Source organism: Trachurus japonicus, chromosome 7 (assembly GCF_045865225.1).
Source record: "Trachurus japonicus isolate A0001 chromosome 7, Traja_1.0".
Taxonomy (NCBI): Eukaryota; Metazoa; Chordata; class Actinopteri; order Carangiformes; family Carangidae; genus Trachurus; species Trachurus japonicus.
Genome location: NC_140913.1, coordinates 7,593,257 through 7,612,621, shown reverse-complemented (window position 1 = coordinate 7,612,621; position 19,365 = coordinate 7,593,257). Strand labels below are relative to the sequence as shown.

The 19,365-nt window shown below is 42.0% G+C and overlaps 1 protein-coding gene and 2 non-coding genes across 3 annotated transcripts; all 3 read left to right on the top strand.

Annotated features, from left to right (window-relative positions):
* Window positions 1-14,540: 14,540 nt before the first annotated feature.
* Window positions 14,541-18,242, top strand: rpl10 (ribosomal protein L10). Its single transcript, XM_085780995.1, has 6 exons — window positions 14,541-14,715; window positions 16,399-16,457; window positions 16,898-17,005; window positions 17,321-17,459; window positions 17,614-17,776; window positions 18,051-18,242. Exons 1-6 carry the CDS (start codon window positions 14,693-14,695, stop codon window positions 18,204-18,206), a joined length of 648 nt encoding a protein of 215 aa, XP_085637121.1. The 5' UTR covers window positions 14,541-14,692; the 3' UTR covers window positions 18,207-18,242.
* On the top strand, window positions 16,656-16,789 carry LOC146984121 (small nucleolar RNA SNORA70). Its single transcript, XR_015036228.1, has one exon. It is a non-coding gene; the product is annotated as a small nucleolar RNA SNORA70 (small nucleolar RNA).
* Window positions 17,840-17,973, top strand: LOC146984120 (small nucleolar RNA SNORA70). The gene has a single exon (XR_015036229.1). It is a non-coding gene; the product is annotated as a small nucleolar RNA SNORA70 (small nucleolar RNA).
* Window positions 18,243-19,365: the final 1,123 nt, after the last annotated feature.

Genomic DNA, 19,365 nt, shown 5'->3' with positions numbered 1-19,365 from the left:
TTACTAGAGGGATACGTTAGAAGAATCACTAGTCAGTTTCTTTGACCAGGTACCAGGTTCTGTGTCCAACCTTTGCTTGAATGAAAAACCAAAAAATGTGAGGAGAGTTGATGTCAGCCAGCTGATATTATGCTGTGGAAAAGGACAATAATGATCTCCAGTGATCAGGCCTGATTTGGGAATTCAAGGATTACATATGTTCTACTGCTCCAGATCTCAATTATTATCAAACATGTTTGATATTTTAAATTCCAGACTGAGGTCCATCCGATATATCGAAATATCCACAATAGCCAGTGAGGATGATCAGAGTGAGAAGTGTGTGTTTCTGTGTGATCCAGTGTTTGGGGAATCACCACAACCTCAACTGTTACTACAAACAGTCCTCGTGTCTGTTGTGGACGTGTTTCATGCGTAGATGCATGTTACCACTGGACGACCACACAAACTCCATACTGAAAACATTTCCTCTTTCCTTTAGTAAAACAGGTCAAAGCTTGTATGGCTGACTCCGCTGTGCATATTTATGAATAATGATCATTTTCTATTCACCTTAACAATGTGGAGCTGAAATGAGCGTGACAATTAGATTACGTAAACACTCTTTGGAAAATGGTGCGAAACATTATAAAATCACGTGAACAGTAAAACAAGACACCAAACACAACCAGACCGCTGCAGAACAATGGATCAGTCATTACAGCACAATCCACCACTTACAGTAAAATCTCCTGCACCTGCACACACACACACTCCTTCAGCACACATAATATGTGCCCTCAACTGCAACCACTGTAACAGAAAACTATGCTGTGAGGTTTTGAAGTCATAAAATAGATCCAGAGCCGAGCAGTAATCACACTGAGTCACCTCACAGCAGAGTCTGATGTCTGCCGCAGGCTGAGTCACACACACTGAGGACGTCAGGACTTCGGGGATAATGAGACGTTTGCAAGTGTGTGTGTGTGTGTGTGTGTGTGTGTGTGATGGTCAATGAGTGCATGAGTACAATATGTGTGTGCATGTGGTTCATTGTGCTGCATACATGTGTGCTGTGTCATGGAAAATGTGTCAATACAGTATGTCTTGCAGGGGTTTCCTTCTGGGAAAGCCCTCTGCATGTGCATTTGTGAGTGTGTGTGTGTGTTTTCTGGTGAAAAATGTGTGTCTGTTGTCTCTTACCACACAGGCCGAGAGGTAATCAGACTGAATGTTGTGTGGTTGTCTGTTACTTTAACCAGCCTGGAGATGAAATCACTGATATGCACAGCATATGTGTAACTGCATTGTATGGGTATGTGTGTGTGTGCGTGACTGTGTGTGTATGACTGTATGCCAGCTATAGTCAAACCAGCTGGTCAGAGCCAAAGGCACAGTGAAGGGACTAAACAGAGAACAGCTACATGACTTCACCTGGTAAAACACACACACACACAGGTCTAAGGTATGTAGCTGTGTCTCATCTGCCTACACAGTCTTTTCTTTCTTTTCAGTGCGCACACAGTAGAGAGAGAATTAAAGGAAAAAAATGACCCTAAATGTAGAAAAGGTGAAGATCACTGTTGTTATATCAAAAACACATCAAAACTCCCCTCCAGTCTGAGCCAAAGAAATGCCAGACCCACGTCAGACGCTAGAACATCCAAACATCTGTATATAAACTGTATATGGAGAGAGTGAGGGCTGCAGCCTGTGATTAGACTGGTCAAAAATCTTCATTCCTTCTTTCTAAGGTCTTTTGTGCCACTTTCAATGAACTGAGGTTTTTTTTAATAGTGTGAGCTGCTGCATGAGTATGAGCATGAGTAAAACACAGCAGTGTGCCAGCAAAGGCAGGAAGGAAGAGGACTGCCAGCAAGTAAACAGGTAAACAACTGATGTAAACAGGGCAGGATTAAAAGGTGCCCTGTGGAGTAAACAAACAAAAGTTACATAATGTTTCTCATGAAAAATTGCAGGGACGGTTTTTCTGAAATTACATTGGTTATTTCCACATTTACTTGCTTGAATCTTCTTCTTTCCTGCTTTTGTTAGTGCAACTTTTGATCAGACAAATAGCATGAAACCACTGAGAGCATGTTTGCATGTAGTTAAGAAAAAAATAAAAAATTAAAGGTGTCATATTGTATAAAGTGTGATTTTCCTGTCTCTGTTGATTAAGCAGCACGTCTAGGTTCTCTAACAGTAATGTGAAAGTATCAAAGTACTCACAGAGGTCACAGGGAAATAACAGAACTTGATTCTTAAAATGAGCCGTCAGGACTTCCTTAACTTTGTGATGTCACAACAAAGCAGTTACTGCTTTTAGCCATACCCCCAGGCCTCCCCCACCACAACCTGCTGTCCACCGCTGCAGAATGTGGCTTGTGTTTACATGAAATCTGTTTTACATTTACCGGATCATTCAAAAAGAGAACTGTCAGTCAATCAGAAGCCATGCTCAGAGCCTCCTCTCTTCTGATTGGCTGACTGGGCTGTAGTCAGAGAGAGAGAGAGAGAGAAGATGTAAAACTACGCTTGGATAGTTTTGTTCTTAATATTTGAAAAACACCTTGTTATGGACCAGGAAGGTGTAAAATATGGGTCTAATTCTGCTTCTCCTCAGCAGGAACGGTTGAGTCTCCATAAATACTGTTATGAAGAAAAGGTCTTGACCTGCCGAGCCTTGAGAAAACCTCTGTTGTGCGCTGGTGCAATATAAATAGAACTGACTTTACTTGACTTAAAAAAAAAAAAAAAAAATCCCCAAAACTGTTTTTCTAAATCCTCCTATTTCTTTTAGAAACACTGGCTGTGAACATAACTTTTCTTTGTTTAAAAAGAAAACTCACACCTTTCATTTGTGGTTCCTTGTAAGCCCAAACAATGTGAGCATAATTATATCCATATTTTCCAAATCTCTATATATTTGCTAATTTTACATTTATTGACTGTGAACACATAAGATAATATTAACTAGATTAAGAAGTTAAGATCTTCTAAACCCTTTAACCTGCACTGAGGGGATTTAAATCATCACTGATACAGTAGTTTGAGGTTCACTCTCAAAGTAAACACAACCTCTGAATGTTTAAACCTTTCTGTGACACCTAGTGCACAGTCCTAAGTGGCAGACCCCACCTGCATACACTATGTGGCTGAAGCAGACACTTGTTTGGACAGTCCGAAGAGTGAAGACGGATGGACTGTCGGACATTTGATCCACTTTCTTTGTAACTCTGCCGCCCCAAAGTCCAGCGTTCCTTCTCCCTTTTTCTTTCTCTTTTCACTCCCTCTCTGGCCATATTAAGAAAATCACCCAGATTGGAGGAGAGCAGCGCTGGTCGAGAGAGAGAGAGAGAGAGAGAGAGAGAGAGTGTGTGTGAGAAAGAGAGAGAGACAGTCCTGGATCTATTCCCAGGTCCTCAGTTCCTGTTGGGTAATGAGTACATGAGTGTGTGTTCATGTAATCAGCACATGCACATTTTGGCAAGTGAGTTTAAGTAAAAGTAAAAAAGTCGTTTGTTAAGAGCCATATCAGTAAATGGTGTCAAGCGTATGTGTGAGTGTGAGTGTGAGCGTGAGCGTGCGCGTGTGTGTGCATTCCTCATAGATATTGAAATTAGACAGGAGTGTTAAGCATCAAGACAACACATTCACAGTCTTTAAAAGGAGACCTGACTGAGTTGAATGAATCAGGCTACAGGAATCTTTCACTAGTAGCTACTGGCCATTTTGGCAGAAGAAACAGTACGCATACACCGAAAAAATCAATCACACACCCAACTCCTCCATCATCACTAAGACAGACTCAAGCATGAGTCCAGCTCCGAGGGTGGTGGTCTCGCTCCGGCCGAATCCCCTCTGAAGGGTTGTCTATACTCTGCTCTGTAAAGCCTCTTCACCCCCCCAGGCGCTGTGTTAATATAGGTTGGGGACATTTAACAACCTGGAAACGCACATACACAAGTACATTTAAACACTCTGACGCCCTTCTCCATCTACAAACACAGCCTTTTAAGGTAAGCTCTCCCTGCCTGTCTGTCTTCGCCTCCTCTCGCTAACTCTGCTGCTGTCTCCTTCAGGCTGCCTGAGCAGTTCTCAGCCTCAAACCAACCACCACCACCACCACCAACACCACCATCACCACTCCCCTCATTGTGTTTCTACCTCTTATATCTTCTTATTTATCTGCCCCTTTCCCAAAAGCGAGCCCTTCTGGATTCCCTCATGACCAGCCCGTGTCTCCTGGGTCTTCTGCTCTCTTTAATTTGTCTAAACAGAGGAGGCTTGAGAACAACAGCGAACAGGCCAAACATCCCAAAGTGAGGAAAGCAGCAAAGCAAACAAACAGAGGTTTGCAGCGATGCAGAGAGATGGAGCCAGGATATCAGTGTTTCTGTCTTGAGTCGGGGTTCAAAATGGTGTCGGGTGATGGTTCCTCCATGACACAGATGAAGACCCCCCCCCTGGCTACGTGTAGTTTGGTGGCTTCTGCATTAGTTTGTGTGTGGTATAGAGATGGAGAGATGGGCTCCAGTAGTTTTGTCCATATAAGGGGGGGAGGAATGTGGAGAGAGAGCAGCTATGAATGACTGATCGCCCTCTCACACTCCCTCCCTCCATCTGCCTCCTCTTTCCTCTCTTGCTAAATCACTGTTGCTTTCATCCGTGCACACAAAGTTGTACTTGAACGCAAATGTTGGGTTACGTGCGCATATACACACACGTACACGCACATCTATGCGCGGGGGTCATAGTTCCTCAAACACACACGTGCACGCACCTCCGGGTCAGACAGAGTACTGTTGCTGAGACTCTCTGATCCCAATGACATCATCATGACCCCAACGGCTCATTGACTCATCTGTTATGTGTGCATGACTCTTGTGTGTCTGAGTGTGTGTGTTCATAAGACTCCTCTTGCTCATCCAGGTGACACTGTGTGAATTATGTGCATTACATCACCGCTGCTGAAAAAACAGGTCCATCACACCTGTATATATAAATGTGTGTGTGTGTGTGTGTGTGTGTGTGTACTTGTACAGCTATATATGTGAGGACTAGGTTGAGTTTTAAACCATCAGAGTGAGGACATTTTGGTAAAGTGAGGACATTTTGGCCGGCCCTCATTTAGGGCTGTGTGAGGGTTAAGACTTTAGGTTCGACTTGAAGTTATAATTAGGTTAGGAGTGGTGGTTAAGGTTAGGCATTTGTTTTGGACGGTTAAGGTTAGGGTAAGGGGCTAGGGGAAAGCATTATGTCAATGAGTGTCCTCACAACGACTACTGTACAAACGTGTGTGTAACTGTGTAGTGTGTATTTCTGGACTCTCTCTGCCTCCCCCTCAGTCACCACATGAACACATAATGAAATTCAAGGTGGCAGTCGTCCTCCTCACCTGCATCTGGACTGGATTCACTGAAAACAGATGTTAAAGGAAACAAATAATGATGTCACCCTGTATGAACGGCAGACCCCGAAAGCATGTGAAAATGATGCGTTCCTTGTGCAAGTGTGCGTGCGTGTTACTGCAACATGCGTTGATAAGAATGTGTGTGTGTGTGTATGTGTGTGTGGGAGGGTCGGGGGGGCTGAAATCAGATACCATGTCTAGTTAGGGAAGAAGAAAGCTGCGAGGAAAAGAAGGAGGGGGGTCTGAAAAATGTTTTTTGCTATTTTCTAGTTGACCCCTGTGATCTGTCTCTTTGGCTCCACACCTCACTCCTCTTTGTCCTCATCGCCTCCCACTTGTTTTTCTCTCTGTTCAGTCTCCCCTCTGTTTTTTTTTCTTCTTCTTTTTATAGCCAACGCAGCATAGACGGTAATGTCAGTCCGCTTCTCACCATCTATCCAAATAACTGCTATTAAACAACATTAATGGGCCTCGGGACATGTTCTTCGATCAGTAGGCAACTCAACAATGTCTGTCCCTCATTTAAAAAAAGTAATGCATTTTTAAAAGTAGACGTAAATAGAAACTAAAACATCAGCTGACGGTTTGATTTGATGCTGTGTAACTGAGACTGGGGGATGCGGTGCAGTAATGCACTGTCTAATGGAGTAATCCAGGATAAAAAATGTTAATGGACGGAGGAACCGAGGAGACACGCAAACAGAGAAGTTTCCTTTACAGAGTTACACTGTTATTGAAAACATTCGGCATATTAGATTAACAATTACTAGGCCTACTGTAGTGTGTTTCCTGTGAGGCTCCATACAGGCGAACCTATATTTGTATAGACTCACTCTCTCACTCACATTCATGCACGCACACACGCACGCACACTTACACACACATCAGGCTTCAGCCAGACTGATCGGAGAGCTGCTCCCACGTGAACTGCATGACATCATATGATCTCATTACTGAAGCAGTTGAGCCTGACACACAGACCTGCAGAGACACGACCTGCAGAGAGAGACAGACAGACGCTCAGACAGAGGTGTCAGAGTACTATTACAGTATTACTACAGTACACTATTACTTCATTTAATACACAACACATAACTACATACAACACACATGTCTTTACAGTAAACGTGATTCACTGTCTCTGAGTGTCATTTTGGCCTCTGGCTTCATCTTGATGTATTTTATATTCATGCGACTCATTTCCTTTGGCAACACATGAATGTACTTGTCATACCAATAAAAAAATCTGAAATTGGGAGTGGGGGAGTGCATACGATTCAACAGATCAAGCTTTCTGTCTTGAACACTATACATATCCATGAGAAAACACAACAAAGAAAGGCTTTTCCTGTACACCTCATGTTTACTATTGTTGTCGTCGACCTTGCCAGCCTGTGGCTGATATGTGAGGTCACTACGGTGGGGGTAATTCCACCAATAGGATGTGGATGGTCGGGAAGAATGAGTCAGACTTTGTTTATGTTTTCTGTGGCCACGGTCTCCATGGTAACGTTTCATTTTCACTTCCCCGTCAACAATATGGGCACCAAATGCCCACTCAGCAAAAACCTCCTTTTGTTGCAAAATTGGACATATATTGCAGCTGTGACAGTGAGAACCATCCTTCATCCTACAGACACTGACTTGTACTTTTCACCAAGGAGCTCATGTTTCCACCTGCGTCTGGTGTTTTGTTTCTTCGTTTATTACAGGAAAACACACATGGTGGTGGGATGGAAAGAACCTGTTACATCTCAGGGGCAGATCTGGATCATTTACCATGAATTAGATTTTTTCTCTCTCTTTCTGTTGTTTGGTGTGTGATGTTCTTTGATTTCTCTTTGAGTCACTTTCACCAGTGTGGATGTGTTTAACAGTGTTTGTTTGTCAGGATTACATAAGGTGTACTGAATCAATTTGCACCAAACTTGATCTAAGGATGGAACATGGGCCGCAGAAGGATCAATTTTGATGTGGATCTGGTCACAGGCGTGAGTCCACAAAGTTTTGATCAGTTGTGGGATGGGCTATTTTTATTTATTTTTTTTTACATTTTTCATTAGTTCTTGAGGAAATAATATCTGAACCTTGATGTAAAACTTATTGTGACTGATGTAAACCCAGACACACATTTATGTTATTTCTTTATTTGTTTAGATTTAAGAGTGTTTTCACTCATTTGTGTCTGCGACGCGTAGTTGCAGGTTGTTGAGTTTACTTTTGTATTTTTGTTTATCAGTATTTTTATTTGGTTCCTTAAGCATTTCTATTCAGTTCTTATGTTCTTTTGATTTAATTTCTTTGCTGCTTGCATGTCTGTTCTTACCTGTTCATGGCCCAGACGTCCCCCCACACAGTTCACAGTTAATATAATATTTTCTTTTTCTTTGTTTGAGACGGGTGCTCAAAGCCCAAGTGAGAGGCAGCCCTGTCCCATGGTGGTGGTGTTTTCACATGATCTTTCCTGTTGCAGTGCACAGTGGTGTATACTTTGGATTTCTCCCCATTTGATTTTTCTGCCACCGTGGTAAGCCCCAGCCCTGTTGATTCCTTTGCCCTTTTGTTAATGAGGTGGCTCCATCTTGGCTCATTCCCCTCGGTTATTCAATCCATTGCCAACCTTTGTTGATTGTTTTAAGACATTTTAAAGATATTTGCCTTTTTTTTCTTTTTTTGTGAATATGTATACTTTTCTGGGCTTATTTGGCCCTGGTGTAGGTATATGTGAATGTTCAATTCCATTTTGATTACTTATAATTAATGGGAAACATTCAAACAGTTACTATTCTTAGAGTGGACAGCCTTTTACACACTTTCCAATGAAAAAAGGATAACACCGGCACCTGAGTTGGTCCAGGTTCTCACCAGAGAGACCACACCAGAGGTTGGCATTTGGTGCGGATACAAGCGGACCGAGACCACCCCTTTTTGGAGGTCTCGGTCCACTGTTTAGTGCGCACCAACTGCTGTTGGTGTGAAAGCACCTAGCACCCTAAGCACCCTCCTGGACTGTTTAGAGCAGAGAAATGTAAACAGAGGCTAAACCTGACCAGAGCCTGTTGCACAACTCCATACAGAGAGCACTCTGCTGAGGGTGACGACATGAAGAGGGTTTTCTAACGCGTTTCAGTATATGGAGACCCTTCTCCTTATGTTTACAGTTTATATTGTTACAATTATGTGCCAGATATATAGAATGTTTTTTAATAGCACATGATAATGTATGTACCGTGTTGTTGTACATTGTGCAATATAAAAGATTTGTTGAGCCAACCTCTTCAGGGGCAGGGTGGAGTTTATCATATTATACAAGACACAATATTTGGACTAGTAATAAATTGATTCATTAAACAGCTCAGTGACTGACAGCTCACTTGACACTATCTGAAATGTGTGACCTTTAGTGTTTTAACCCCGCCCATGCATTCCCATTCACACTGAGCTCTTTTGTCATTGAGGCCTGAAGTTATTGTGCCCTTGTGTCTGTCCACTCATACTTAATGAGAGAAAACATAAAATTGTGCTGTAGTTCATGTAGGTTTGTAACATTACACTTCAACAAGTGCTCCCTGCACACGCTCAGACAGAGGGACTTCCGTTTTCAGAGGAACACACAGGGTGTTAGTTACCACACCCTTACGCATCAGTCACACTGGTCAGTGGGTAGTTTGGTGCATGTGTGCACATCTGTGTGTGTGTGTGTGTGTGTGTGTGTGTGTGTGTGTGTGTGTGTGTGTGTGTGTGTGTGTGTGTGTGTGTGTGTGTGTGTGTGTGAGGGTGTGGTTGGCAGTCTGAGCAATTCAGTATTCATGTATTTCTGCACTGCAGTTGTCAAGACAGCAGCACATAACAGTGCAAACCTCACAGATCTGCTACTGCTACTGTAGTTGACAATCATACCCAGGATCAGTGTCTGGGTGTATTAAATATTTGTATTATTTATGATAAAAGGCTTGGATAAGTATAAACACTAGAAACACGTTTTCTATCTCTCCCTAGAGGTAAATAGTCAATAGCAGCAGCTTTAAAATTCAGCAATTGTATTATGAGTCTGCATTCTGTATTTTGCTGTTTAATCAAACAAGACACAGGAAGCAATTTGTTTTTTTTTTGTTTTTTTGCTATTAAGAGTTTTTTATTATGAGCATTTACAACTTAAAACAACAAACAGACAAATCCCACACACATACAGGACAGACTTGGACTCCAAAAAGGGGGGGGGGGGGGGGTTGCAAGAGTGTCATTCAATTTTCATAAAGAAGAAAATGAAAAAGAAATAAAGAAGGAAATGCAAATCAATTCATGAGGCTGTTATAAATAATGTCCCAGTGGTCATCCAGTTTTTGGTCAAAGTCTTTTAGCAGGCATGCTGCCCTTTACATATTCAAGAGATACAACAATTCTCACAACCATGACTCTCTGGTGAAACATCCCAGGAAGCAATTTGTTAATAAATAAGCTTTAAACGAGGAGGAAAGAGGATGTGGGACGAGTGCTTATTTTCTTCTGGATCTGTATATCCAGCTTTTATGGGCCAAATCTGGCCCTCGTGACCTTCAGATGCTATTTCCACATCTGGACCAATTCAGGTGCAGAAAATCATTGGAGGATAACAGCTGGAATCTATCCAGATGTTGAAGTGTACAGGCCAGAACCAATCAATCAATTGAGTGACCAATCAACCAACCAAACTTTATTTCATTGCACTATTAGACAGTTTGGTGCTGATTAAAGTGCTTAAGGACATATCAAAAAATCTGACAACAAGATACAATAGAATAGACAACTACAATAAAACTTGCAAACAACAAAAGCTAGAAAGACATTGAAAAGAGACTAATGGCTAAAAAACATATTTAATCAAAAGTCGGCCTGAGCAGGGATGTTTTGAGTTTGAAAAAGCAGGTATTTTACTGTCTGGCTAACTCGTTGGTGTTTATGATGCTGTAACTTCATATTTAGCGTAGAAATATCAAGTAGGACCTATCTGGTTTTTTCGTGTAGACTTGGGCAAGAAAAGTATCCCCCAAAGTGTTGGAAACTTCATGTTAAAAACAAAAAAACCTTTTACAGTTACTCAGAAGTTCCTGTTTTGTATCATGGATTTAAGTGGAAAGGTTTGTTCTGTATTAAGACTTTTTTTGTATTTAGTAGCGGCCTATTTCTGTTGTAATGCGTTTGTGTGTCTGCGTGTGTCATTGGTCACCAGAAACAGGCACACAATGTAGGACCATTTTTGGTCCTTGCTCTCTTTCCAGCGTCTCACCGTCATCCTTGCCCTTCAGTGGAGTTTAGCACAGACGCAGGAAAAGTCTGGAGGAGATTCAGACAAAACAGAAGGACTGGACAAGATAGGGAGGCCCGCTCAGCGCTGATAGCTGACCTTCACATGAGGCTGTGCAGGGACCTCGTTCAAAGTTCAGTGGCTTTCCTGCTGAGATATCCGCTCTGCATTTGAGTCACTCTGCAAAGGAGTGGCAGTGGACCGACACTTCCTAATCTGGGCTGGGGTGAACAGACTGTGTTTGTAAAATGATATCATGTCTTCACACACTCCAGATTTTTATTCAAGCAGGTCCATTCACAACAGCCTGACAATGAATTCGCAAGAGTCTCGGTGTAAAAGCAGTTTCTCATGTAAACTAGAACCAAAGAGGTGTGAGGACACCAAGCATCATGTCTGGGCCCTGCGATGTTTCTGAGTCCTGGTTGTGTAGAGTGATGTTAGAGCAGCTCGCACTGAGCAGTCAGAATGAGGTTAGGATTCCTCACATTCCCCAGTGAGAGAACAACATTTGTTCTGCATTAACAAGAGCTAAGATATGAGCTCATTGTTCCTTTTTAAGAATTACTAATGTAGGGCGCAGAGGATCAGGAGTTTTATTCATATGTGGTATCATAGTGCCACCTAATGGTCGTTTTATATAGTGCAGGAAAAGAAAATGAATGCAGGCCTTGTTCGTGGTTGAGGATGCAGAGATGCAAAGACATGCAAACACAACCTGCTAAAGTCACACCCACTACTGCCACTCTTCCTACTACAAGGGCTTGGCACAAAAAATATAAATTAAAGAAGAAGCACAAATTGATTCAAAAATGTATTCTAGTAACACATTATTTGGTATCTGTCTTGTTTAAAACGTCATAAATAAGGATTAAGAATGGCTAAATTGAATTTGCCAATAGGACAAATCAAATAGATTACATTTAGTTCTTTAAGTTCATCATTATTACTTATTGAAGATACCAAACGGCACTTTTTCTCGGTGGATAAATTCACTTTAAGTAAACAAAACAAAAAGTAAAAAGCAAACAAAATTAAACTGATGTGTGCCTTTAAACAATCACCCCCTGTGAAAGGCAAATGTTGTGTCATGGAACTTCCTTGTTCATTTTTCAGCCGGAGGCTCAGATCAGAAACATCCTAACATTTTTGAGCTGAAAAGTGTGTTTTATTTGTTGTGTTGTTATTTAAAAGTACTTCAGCAGGTGAAGAAGACAACAGACCAGGTAAGGTAGATTAATCCTTTGTTTTATAGCCTGTTCTGTTCATTACAGCCAAGTCTCCAAATCTAAACAAAGGTAGCCTATGGGCCAACTAACACATAACATCTGACTAGAATAAAATAGCTTATATTAGTGTACATTTCATGCCTGATTACGCTCCAAACTGCAAACCACTTTGACTATGGTTATGATTATTGGGTTTCAATAAGCATGAACATTTTTACAATGTCACAGTGTTACAACAGTATCACAGATAGTAATATGTTATGTTTGTTTACATGCCATGACTGTTCTGAAAGCAGTTGTGAACAAATGTAAACAGCTTTAGTGCCTATGACTAAAGGACTGAGGCTACCTGACATGGGCTATAGACAAGGCAGCTGTGTGAATTTTACCCACTGATCTATGATCTTCCTGTCATACTGAATCCACATTTGCGGTTGTTAGGATGCTTCCTCTCTGTTATGATGGTGATTTTTTTTAATAGCATGGCTGAAATTCACAAGACTAATATGGGTAGACATATCAGCTGTGTGAATTTAACTGATCTGACTTTAATTGAGTTGTGATTGAGTTCCTCCTGATCTCTGTATCTGATGTCTACATCTGTATCTGGTGGCTACAGTTCTAGCTGTGTTAGCCGCCATGTTTTGACGGGGAATTTGGGGATCAAATATGGAGAATTTTGGATAGGATGTCATAGGACCATTTTTTGCTATTCGGACAAGTAGCCTAGTAGGATTTTCAAATCTGTCCTTCAGCACCTTGGCAGGCCAGTGCAGTAGTAAACCAGTGTGATGTGCTGCCCTGTGTTGGTGTTGGTGATGATCAGCAGCAACAGTTTCTCTCAAAGGGCTTTACAAAGCAAGTGTATCAACATCCTCTGCCCTTAGACCCCCTCATCATGAGGAAAAACTAGAAAACCCCTGAAGGGATGGTTACGTTTGTTTTTTTTGCAGTAGGTTGTATGCCCCCTAAGTATAATATCTGCAGTAGACAGCATACCAGTGCATCATGCTGGACAGAAATACATGCAATACACGGATTCAAACTTCCGACTTGAACTTACTTGAACTAAGCAACTTTATGCTTGACATGCTATAAAATGGGGGAGAATCAGTTTAGATGTTGTATATACAGACAATAAAACAGTTTACAACATGAAATATGTGATAGTGAAGTCAAGAGGAGCTGATGATTCTGGTGAGCAGGCTGGGTCATGTGGGCAGGCTGGTTTAGGAGCAAAGGAAAGGAGGTCATGCAGGCGGCGGTTGGTGCAGAGGGATGGTGGTCTCATGTCAGAGAAATCTGTGAAAAACACAGAAAACGTGAGAGACACCAAGGCCAAACGACAAGGTACAATAGACAAGACAAAAATGTGCATGAGAGGAGAGGAGATGCGTGGTGTGTGTCCCAGTCTAAGAAGCCTATGGCAGCGTAGCTATAAAATGGATCAGGGCTACCTGAGCCAGCCCTAACTAAAAGCTCTGTCATACAGGAAGGTTTTAAGCCAGGACTTAAAATGTGTGGAGAGTGTCTGCCTCCCTGACCCATGGAGAGAGCTGCTTCCACAGTAGAGGAGCCAGGCTCTAGCCTACTCCCCCCAGTCTGTTTTAGAGATACTGGGAGTCACTAACAGAGCTGCATTCTGGGAGCGAAATGTTCTACTAGGGCAATAAGGAACAATGAGGTCTTTGAGCTTTGTTGTTAAGAGCCGTCGTAAGTCAGCAGAAGAATTTTGTGCTTTCTCTTAACTCCTGCAATACCCCTCGCTGCAGCATATTGGACCAGCTGGAGACTCTTCAGAGAGTTTTTTGGACATCCTGACAAAAGGGAGTTATAGCCCTACAAGTCCAGCCTAGAGGTGATAAATTCATAGACTGGTTTCTCTGTGTGACTCTGAGGGAGGATATTCCTAATTTTGGTAATAGGTGCAGGTGAAAGAAGGCAGATCTTGCGACATGCTTTATGGGTGTTAAAGGATAAATCCATGGTCAAAAATGACTCCAAGGGTTTCACAGTTACCAAAATAGGCCTACCTAAGGTTTTTTTTTCTGTCAAAATGGAAATCCATTTTGCAATGTTTTTGAGAGCTGGTAATAAGCAGATTTTGTATGTAGCTATTGTAATTTAGCCACACTCAGATTTCAGTGTTGATTTAGGTTTTAGTGTCACAGATCCAAACACTTTTTTCTGTGTGCATTGAGACCAAAATGTTTTATAGGCTAGCCTACTATTAAAACCATTTTATAGCCTACAGTCTATGATTAAAACATGTTTCACTCTGCTGTAAAAAAAAAAAAAAAAAGGTAAAATTGAGCGTTTAAAAGGGAGTGCACCTTTTTTATAGGCTACAAGTCTGCCTCAAGTGGACACTCGATGAATGGCAGTTTTCTGCACCTGCGCCCTGGCATCAGCCGTGGAGGGAGGTCTCCGTAAAGAACGACATTTCCCAGAATTCACTTGAACCCGGCAACTAATTAAAAATAATTTTTGCGACCATATATTTTAGTAAATTTTCTATTTTACGTTTTTATATCACGGCCGAATCGTTCTGAAAGAAAAAATATTGTGTTACTAAATCTAAAATATATTTCCCCCGGGCCCCTCGTCCTTATGACGAAGCGGAAGTCGCCTCCTCTTTCTTTCCTCCATTAGGTGAGTGCGTGGTCAGAGCGCGTCTTCTACGGCTCTCCATAAAATAGACTCATTTTAAGTTCTTTATCTATTTTTTTAGTCCTTATTTCACACAATAACACATTGTTGTGTGTTTATTTACAGATAGCAACCATGGGCCGTCGACCAGCCCGCTGGTAAGTCCGCAGTAACATCGTTAGTGAGCAGGGCCGGACCAGCCGAGCTCGGAGGAAAATGGCAGCGGTTTGACTCGCACCATGTGCACGGAGCTAACACGCCGGCAGGCCAGGCCGCTCACCCTCTGTCTGTGTGTTGTAGCGTTAAAACAGCGTGTTTATTCTGTCTGGTATTAATGTTAACTCCGGCGACACTCTCTCTTCAACTAAACTGTCGTAAAGTCATGTCACTGGTGTAAAGTGTTAGCTTTTTGCGCTATTGGTAGCTAGCATGATGCTCCCCGCTACCAGACCACTACCATTACCTCTTAAACTCACTACAGCCTTTATTTGAGCTCCATGTGTAACATTGGTTTACGTTTGAATGCGGTAGTTTACAATGTGTGATGGTTTCACACTAGTGTCCAACCAACTTGAAACCGTAGACAGATGACTGGTAACGTTAACAGTGGGTCTCTCTGGGTCCCTTCAGGGTCTCTGGTGGTCCAAGAGACCCACTGACAAACTGCCTCTACAGTTCACTTCATATTTGTGAAAGGACAAAATCATAGTTTGAAGCCAACGAACTGGTCCCATTAATGAGTGTTGCCTTTAGGATCAAAGCATATCCCAGTATTACAGGTCTTTGCTGGCCTGTTCAAAAGCTGCTAAGACATGTCACATTGTCAACATGAACATCCATCTAGTGATCCGATCACTAGTGGACAGCTCTCAGGACATGTCCACACTACGTGTTCATCCTTTAGTGCTTTATAATGTAAAATGCTTTAGGCCTCCAGATAAATCAGTGTTTGTCTGGTCGGCGTCACAAATGATCTTTGCTCATCATCATACACATGAATATGCATACATACGTTATGATTTAATTTTAAAATCCCTTTTCCTCCATTTACTTCTGGCGTCCATGCTGCTCCCAATGTGCAAAGTTTTGTATCCAATTCTGTTGTTACCATGCAAGTTAGAAAACCCCAGGGTACACTATGGTTGCTCCCTGATTGGGTTGTTGGTCACAACTACTAGTAGTGAATGCAGCACAAATAATGAACTCCTAGTGTAGTTGTTTTGTATAGATTTTAACACTGAGCTGTCTTTGCTTTTCCTCTGACTCAGTATTTTCTGCGACAAATTGCTGGCGGATTCACATCGGCATACGCATGCCCAGTGTACATGAGTGAATACATTATGTGATGTATTGTTATTTCCGATGCGCACACTAGTTTCTTTAAAAACAATGCATAGTGAGTTTATTTGCATAAATTTGTCTAATACAGCAGGCAAGTGAGATCTGATCAGATGTTCACATGATACCACATGTGTATTGGAGAACTGATCCACTCTGAGCTGTCCACCTGTGATTTGACTTCTGGAGATGCATTTTAATGCCGAGTGTGAAAAGGATTTTAGATTAAGTCCCAGAGGCATCAACCTGTTGCCCCAAATATTGACTAGAGCATCAACTCTAGGTAAATCCAGTTAAAATTGTCCTTGACATTTGCAGCTTTTCCATCCGTTTTGACTAACACTGCAGCATCCAGCTGCTGGGTTATAGGCCACAGACATGAAAAGCTCAGTGACACATTTTGATTTTGTCTTTTTGTTGACAGTAAGAAAAGTAAATCCATGCAGTATTCCATGAGTAACTAATGAATTTCTAATTTAATTCAACCCTTGTGTCTCCCACAGCTACCGCTACTGCAAGAACAAGCCCTACCCCAAGTCCCGCTTCTGTAGGGGTGTGCCTGGTGAGTTATTTCTGCTCTTTGACCAGCATCAGTATTGTCCTCCTGAATATAGGAAGTGGAGTGGTTAACGCAGCAGCTAGCAGGACGACCAGCTTCCTAAGTCTTGTCCATGTGTAATTGCCGCTGCATTTCTGCATACGGTTCTTTTCTGATCCCACTGTCTTTCCTAGTAATCATAACAGTCTGCTGTTATTGATCCTGCAGTCTATTAAGCCGACCAGTTCTACTCCCAGTGTGTTTCTGGTGTGCAAAGGCTGCAGACAGTGACTCTTTGGTTGTGTATGTCCTCAGCTGGGCGGTGCTGAGTGCTTTAAGGGACCACTGAGACAAAATAATAATGCTGTTAGGTTCATTGATGAGCCACTGTTCCCCATTCTGTATTATGTCATCCCTGAGAAGTGATCAGGGATTGATTGGTGATTGCTTTTCCTTGAATCTAGATCCCAAGATCAGGATCTTCGACTTGGGCAGGAAGAAGGCTAAGGTAGATGAGTTCCCCCTGTGCGGCCACATGGTCTCTGATGAGTATGAGCAGCTGTCTTCCGAAGGTGAGTGGTCAGGGAAACATGACCAGACATGGAGCTGTTCACTCTTTTGCCCACTACAATGCCAAGATTACATTAGGTGTGTAAAAAAAAAAAATCTAGATATTCCCTTATTCAGTCCTTAAACAGCCTTCATTGGAGAATGATTATCCAGTTGTGAATATCATGATAAATCCCATTAAATGATCTATATATAAACAGCAGCACATAATAGAGTGCAGCTGACCTGTAGATATAAAATCAACCACTTTAGCTGCACTTGTCCTTTTAAATGCTGTCTGTTTAAGCTGAAGTTGACCCCGTTGTGCTTGTGTGCAGCTCTGGAGGCTGCCCGTATCTGTGCTAACAAGTACATGGTGAAGACCTGCGGCAAGGATGGTTTCCACATCCGTATGCGCCTGCATCCCTTCCATGTCATTCGTATCAACAAAATGTTATCCTGTGCTGGAGCTGATAGGTGAGTCTGGTGTCTGTGTGGATGATTGACTCTGTAGTGACTGTTGTGTTGGTCATTGATGCTGGTTGAGCCAAATCCAGATAATCCAAACACTGTTTTGTGTTTTCTTCTGGCACTGAACTCATCCACTTTGTCTCCATCTCGTGTTATTCAGGCTCCAGACTGGAATGCGCGGTGCTTTCGGTAAACCCCAGGGCACCGTGGCCCGCGTACACATCGGCCAGGTGATCATGTCTGTGCGTACCAAGGCCCAGAACAAGGAGCATGTGATTGAGGCTCTGCGCAGAGCCAAGTTCAAGTTCCCTGGACGCCAGAAGGTAAAAGATCATCACCAGTCCCAGCATTGCAGTGTACATCCCTCATGCTGTGATAGCACAGCTCTGCAGTCTATTAAGCCGACCAGTTCTACTCCCAGTGTGTCTCTGGTGTGCAAAGGCTGCAGACAGTGACTCTTTGGTTGTGTATGTCCTCAGCTGGGCGGTGCTGAGTGCTTTAAGGGACCACTGAGACAAAACCTTTAACAGGATTCTGTGTTTTTCACTGTTAATGATTTTTTGTACTTGAGCTGACGTCCATCTTCGTCCCCCTCAGATTCACATCTCAAAGAAGTACGGCTTCACCAAGTTCAACGCCTGCGACTTCGATGACATGATGGCTGAGAAGCGTCTGATCTCAGACGGCTGTGGGGTGAAGTACATCCCCAGCAGAGGCCCTCTGAACCGCTGGAGAGCCCTGCACGCCATCTAGGCTTTCTAACCAATAAAAGTGGGTTTGATTACAAAAGTGGTGGTTCTGGTTTTCACTTTATTTCCCTGGGTTTCAGGCAAATTGTCACTGTCTGGTACAGTCAGTGTAAACCTGACTGGAAATAGTTTTATGACCAGTTTTAGAGAAGGTTTCTGCATGAACTGCACTCAAATACTCAAGTGGCAGAGATTTGACAGCAAACATTCATCCTTTTTTACCTCAGTGTTGAGTGATGTGTGATAGCCCTGGTCTGTGTGTCACCTCTTGATTATGCGAATGGACAACTATGAAACATCTCAAACTTGTCAGGGCACAAACTACAGAGATGAATTTGATTTATAACTGCCACATCAAAAGATTAAAAAAATGTACAGAAGGCAGACCTTAAGTTATTTTCACCAATTGGATTGAAAAACAATTGAAAACTAAAACATGGGTTTAATTTTTAAACAATAAAAATTTAACATAATTAATAGTTATTAGAAAAAAAGATGTTTGTAACTAATCTGACTTTGACATGGATTTCTCATCAATTTGGCATATAGATTTATCTATTTGATCGTTATAGTAATTTAAAATTCTTATATTTACATTGTGTTAATGTTAATCATTCAAACATGAAATAATACAACAAACTTCTTGGTGGTGCTTATGTTGTCTATTTTCAATCAACCTTTGTGAAAACTTGGCAACTGACAAATAAACAAAAGGGAAATAACACCCTGTGGAGCTGAGGTAAGACAAAAGTCTGGACATTGCAAAACTGGATAAAGACCGTAAAATGGTGAAAACATTAAAGTGTAATTGTAATTTACAGTATTGCTATGTAGGTGTACATTTATTGACTGCTAGAGGGAGCTCGATACCAAAACAATGGCTGACCACAGGGAAGAGGAAGTGAACATTGTTCTGCTGTGGAAGCAGGAGGCTAAACACTTCTGTCAGTCATGTGTCAAATTATTATTTCCTGGGTTTTATTCCCATTTTGACTAGAAAGGCAAAATAGCAACAGTAGCAACAATAAAGTCCTGATGTGCTCATCCTTTAGTTTGGTGCCATCTGCTGGTTGATTTACTGTATTGTCACTACAGGGCATTTGACTGACTTAAACGTGAAATGAAATATAGCCTACCCTTCCCTATCACATTAACCAGCATCT

Excerpts from the sequence above, each read along its gene's own strand:
- rpl10 (XM_085780995.1), top strand. The coding sequence starts at position 14,693 with ATGGGCCGTCGACCAGCCCGCTG. Across the intron at positions 14,716-16,398 it reads GGCCGTCGACCAGCCCGCTG|CTACCGCTACTGCAAGAACA; the intron begins GTAAGTCCGCAG and ends TGTCTCCCACAG. Across the intron at positions 17,460-17,613 it reads TCCTGTGCTGGAGCTGATAG|GCTCCAGACTGGAATGCGCG; the intron begins GTGAGTCTGGTG and ends CGTGTTATTCAG.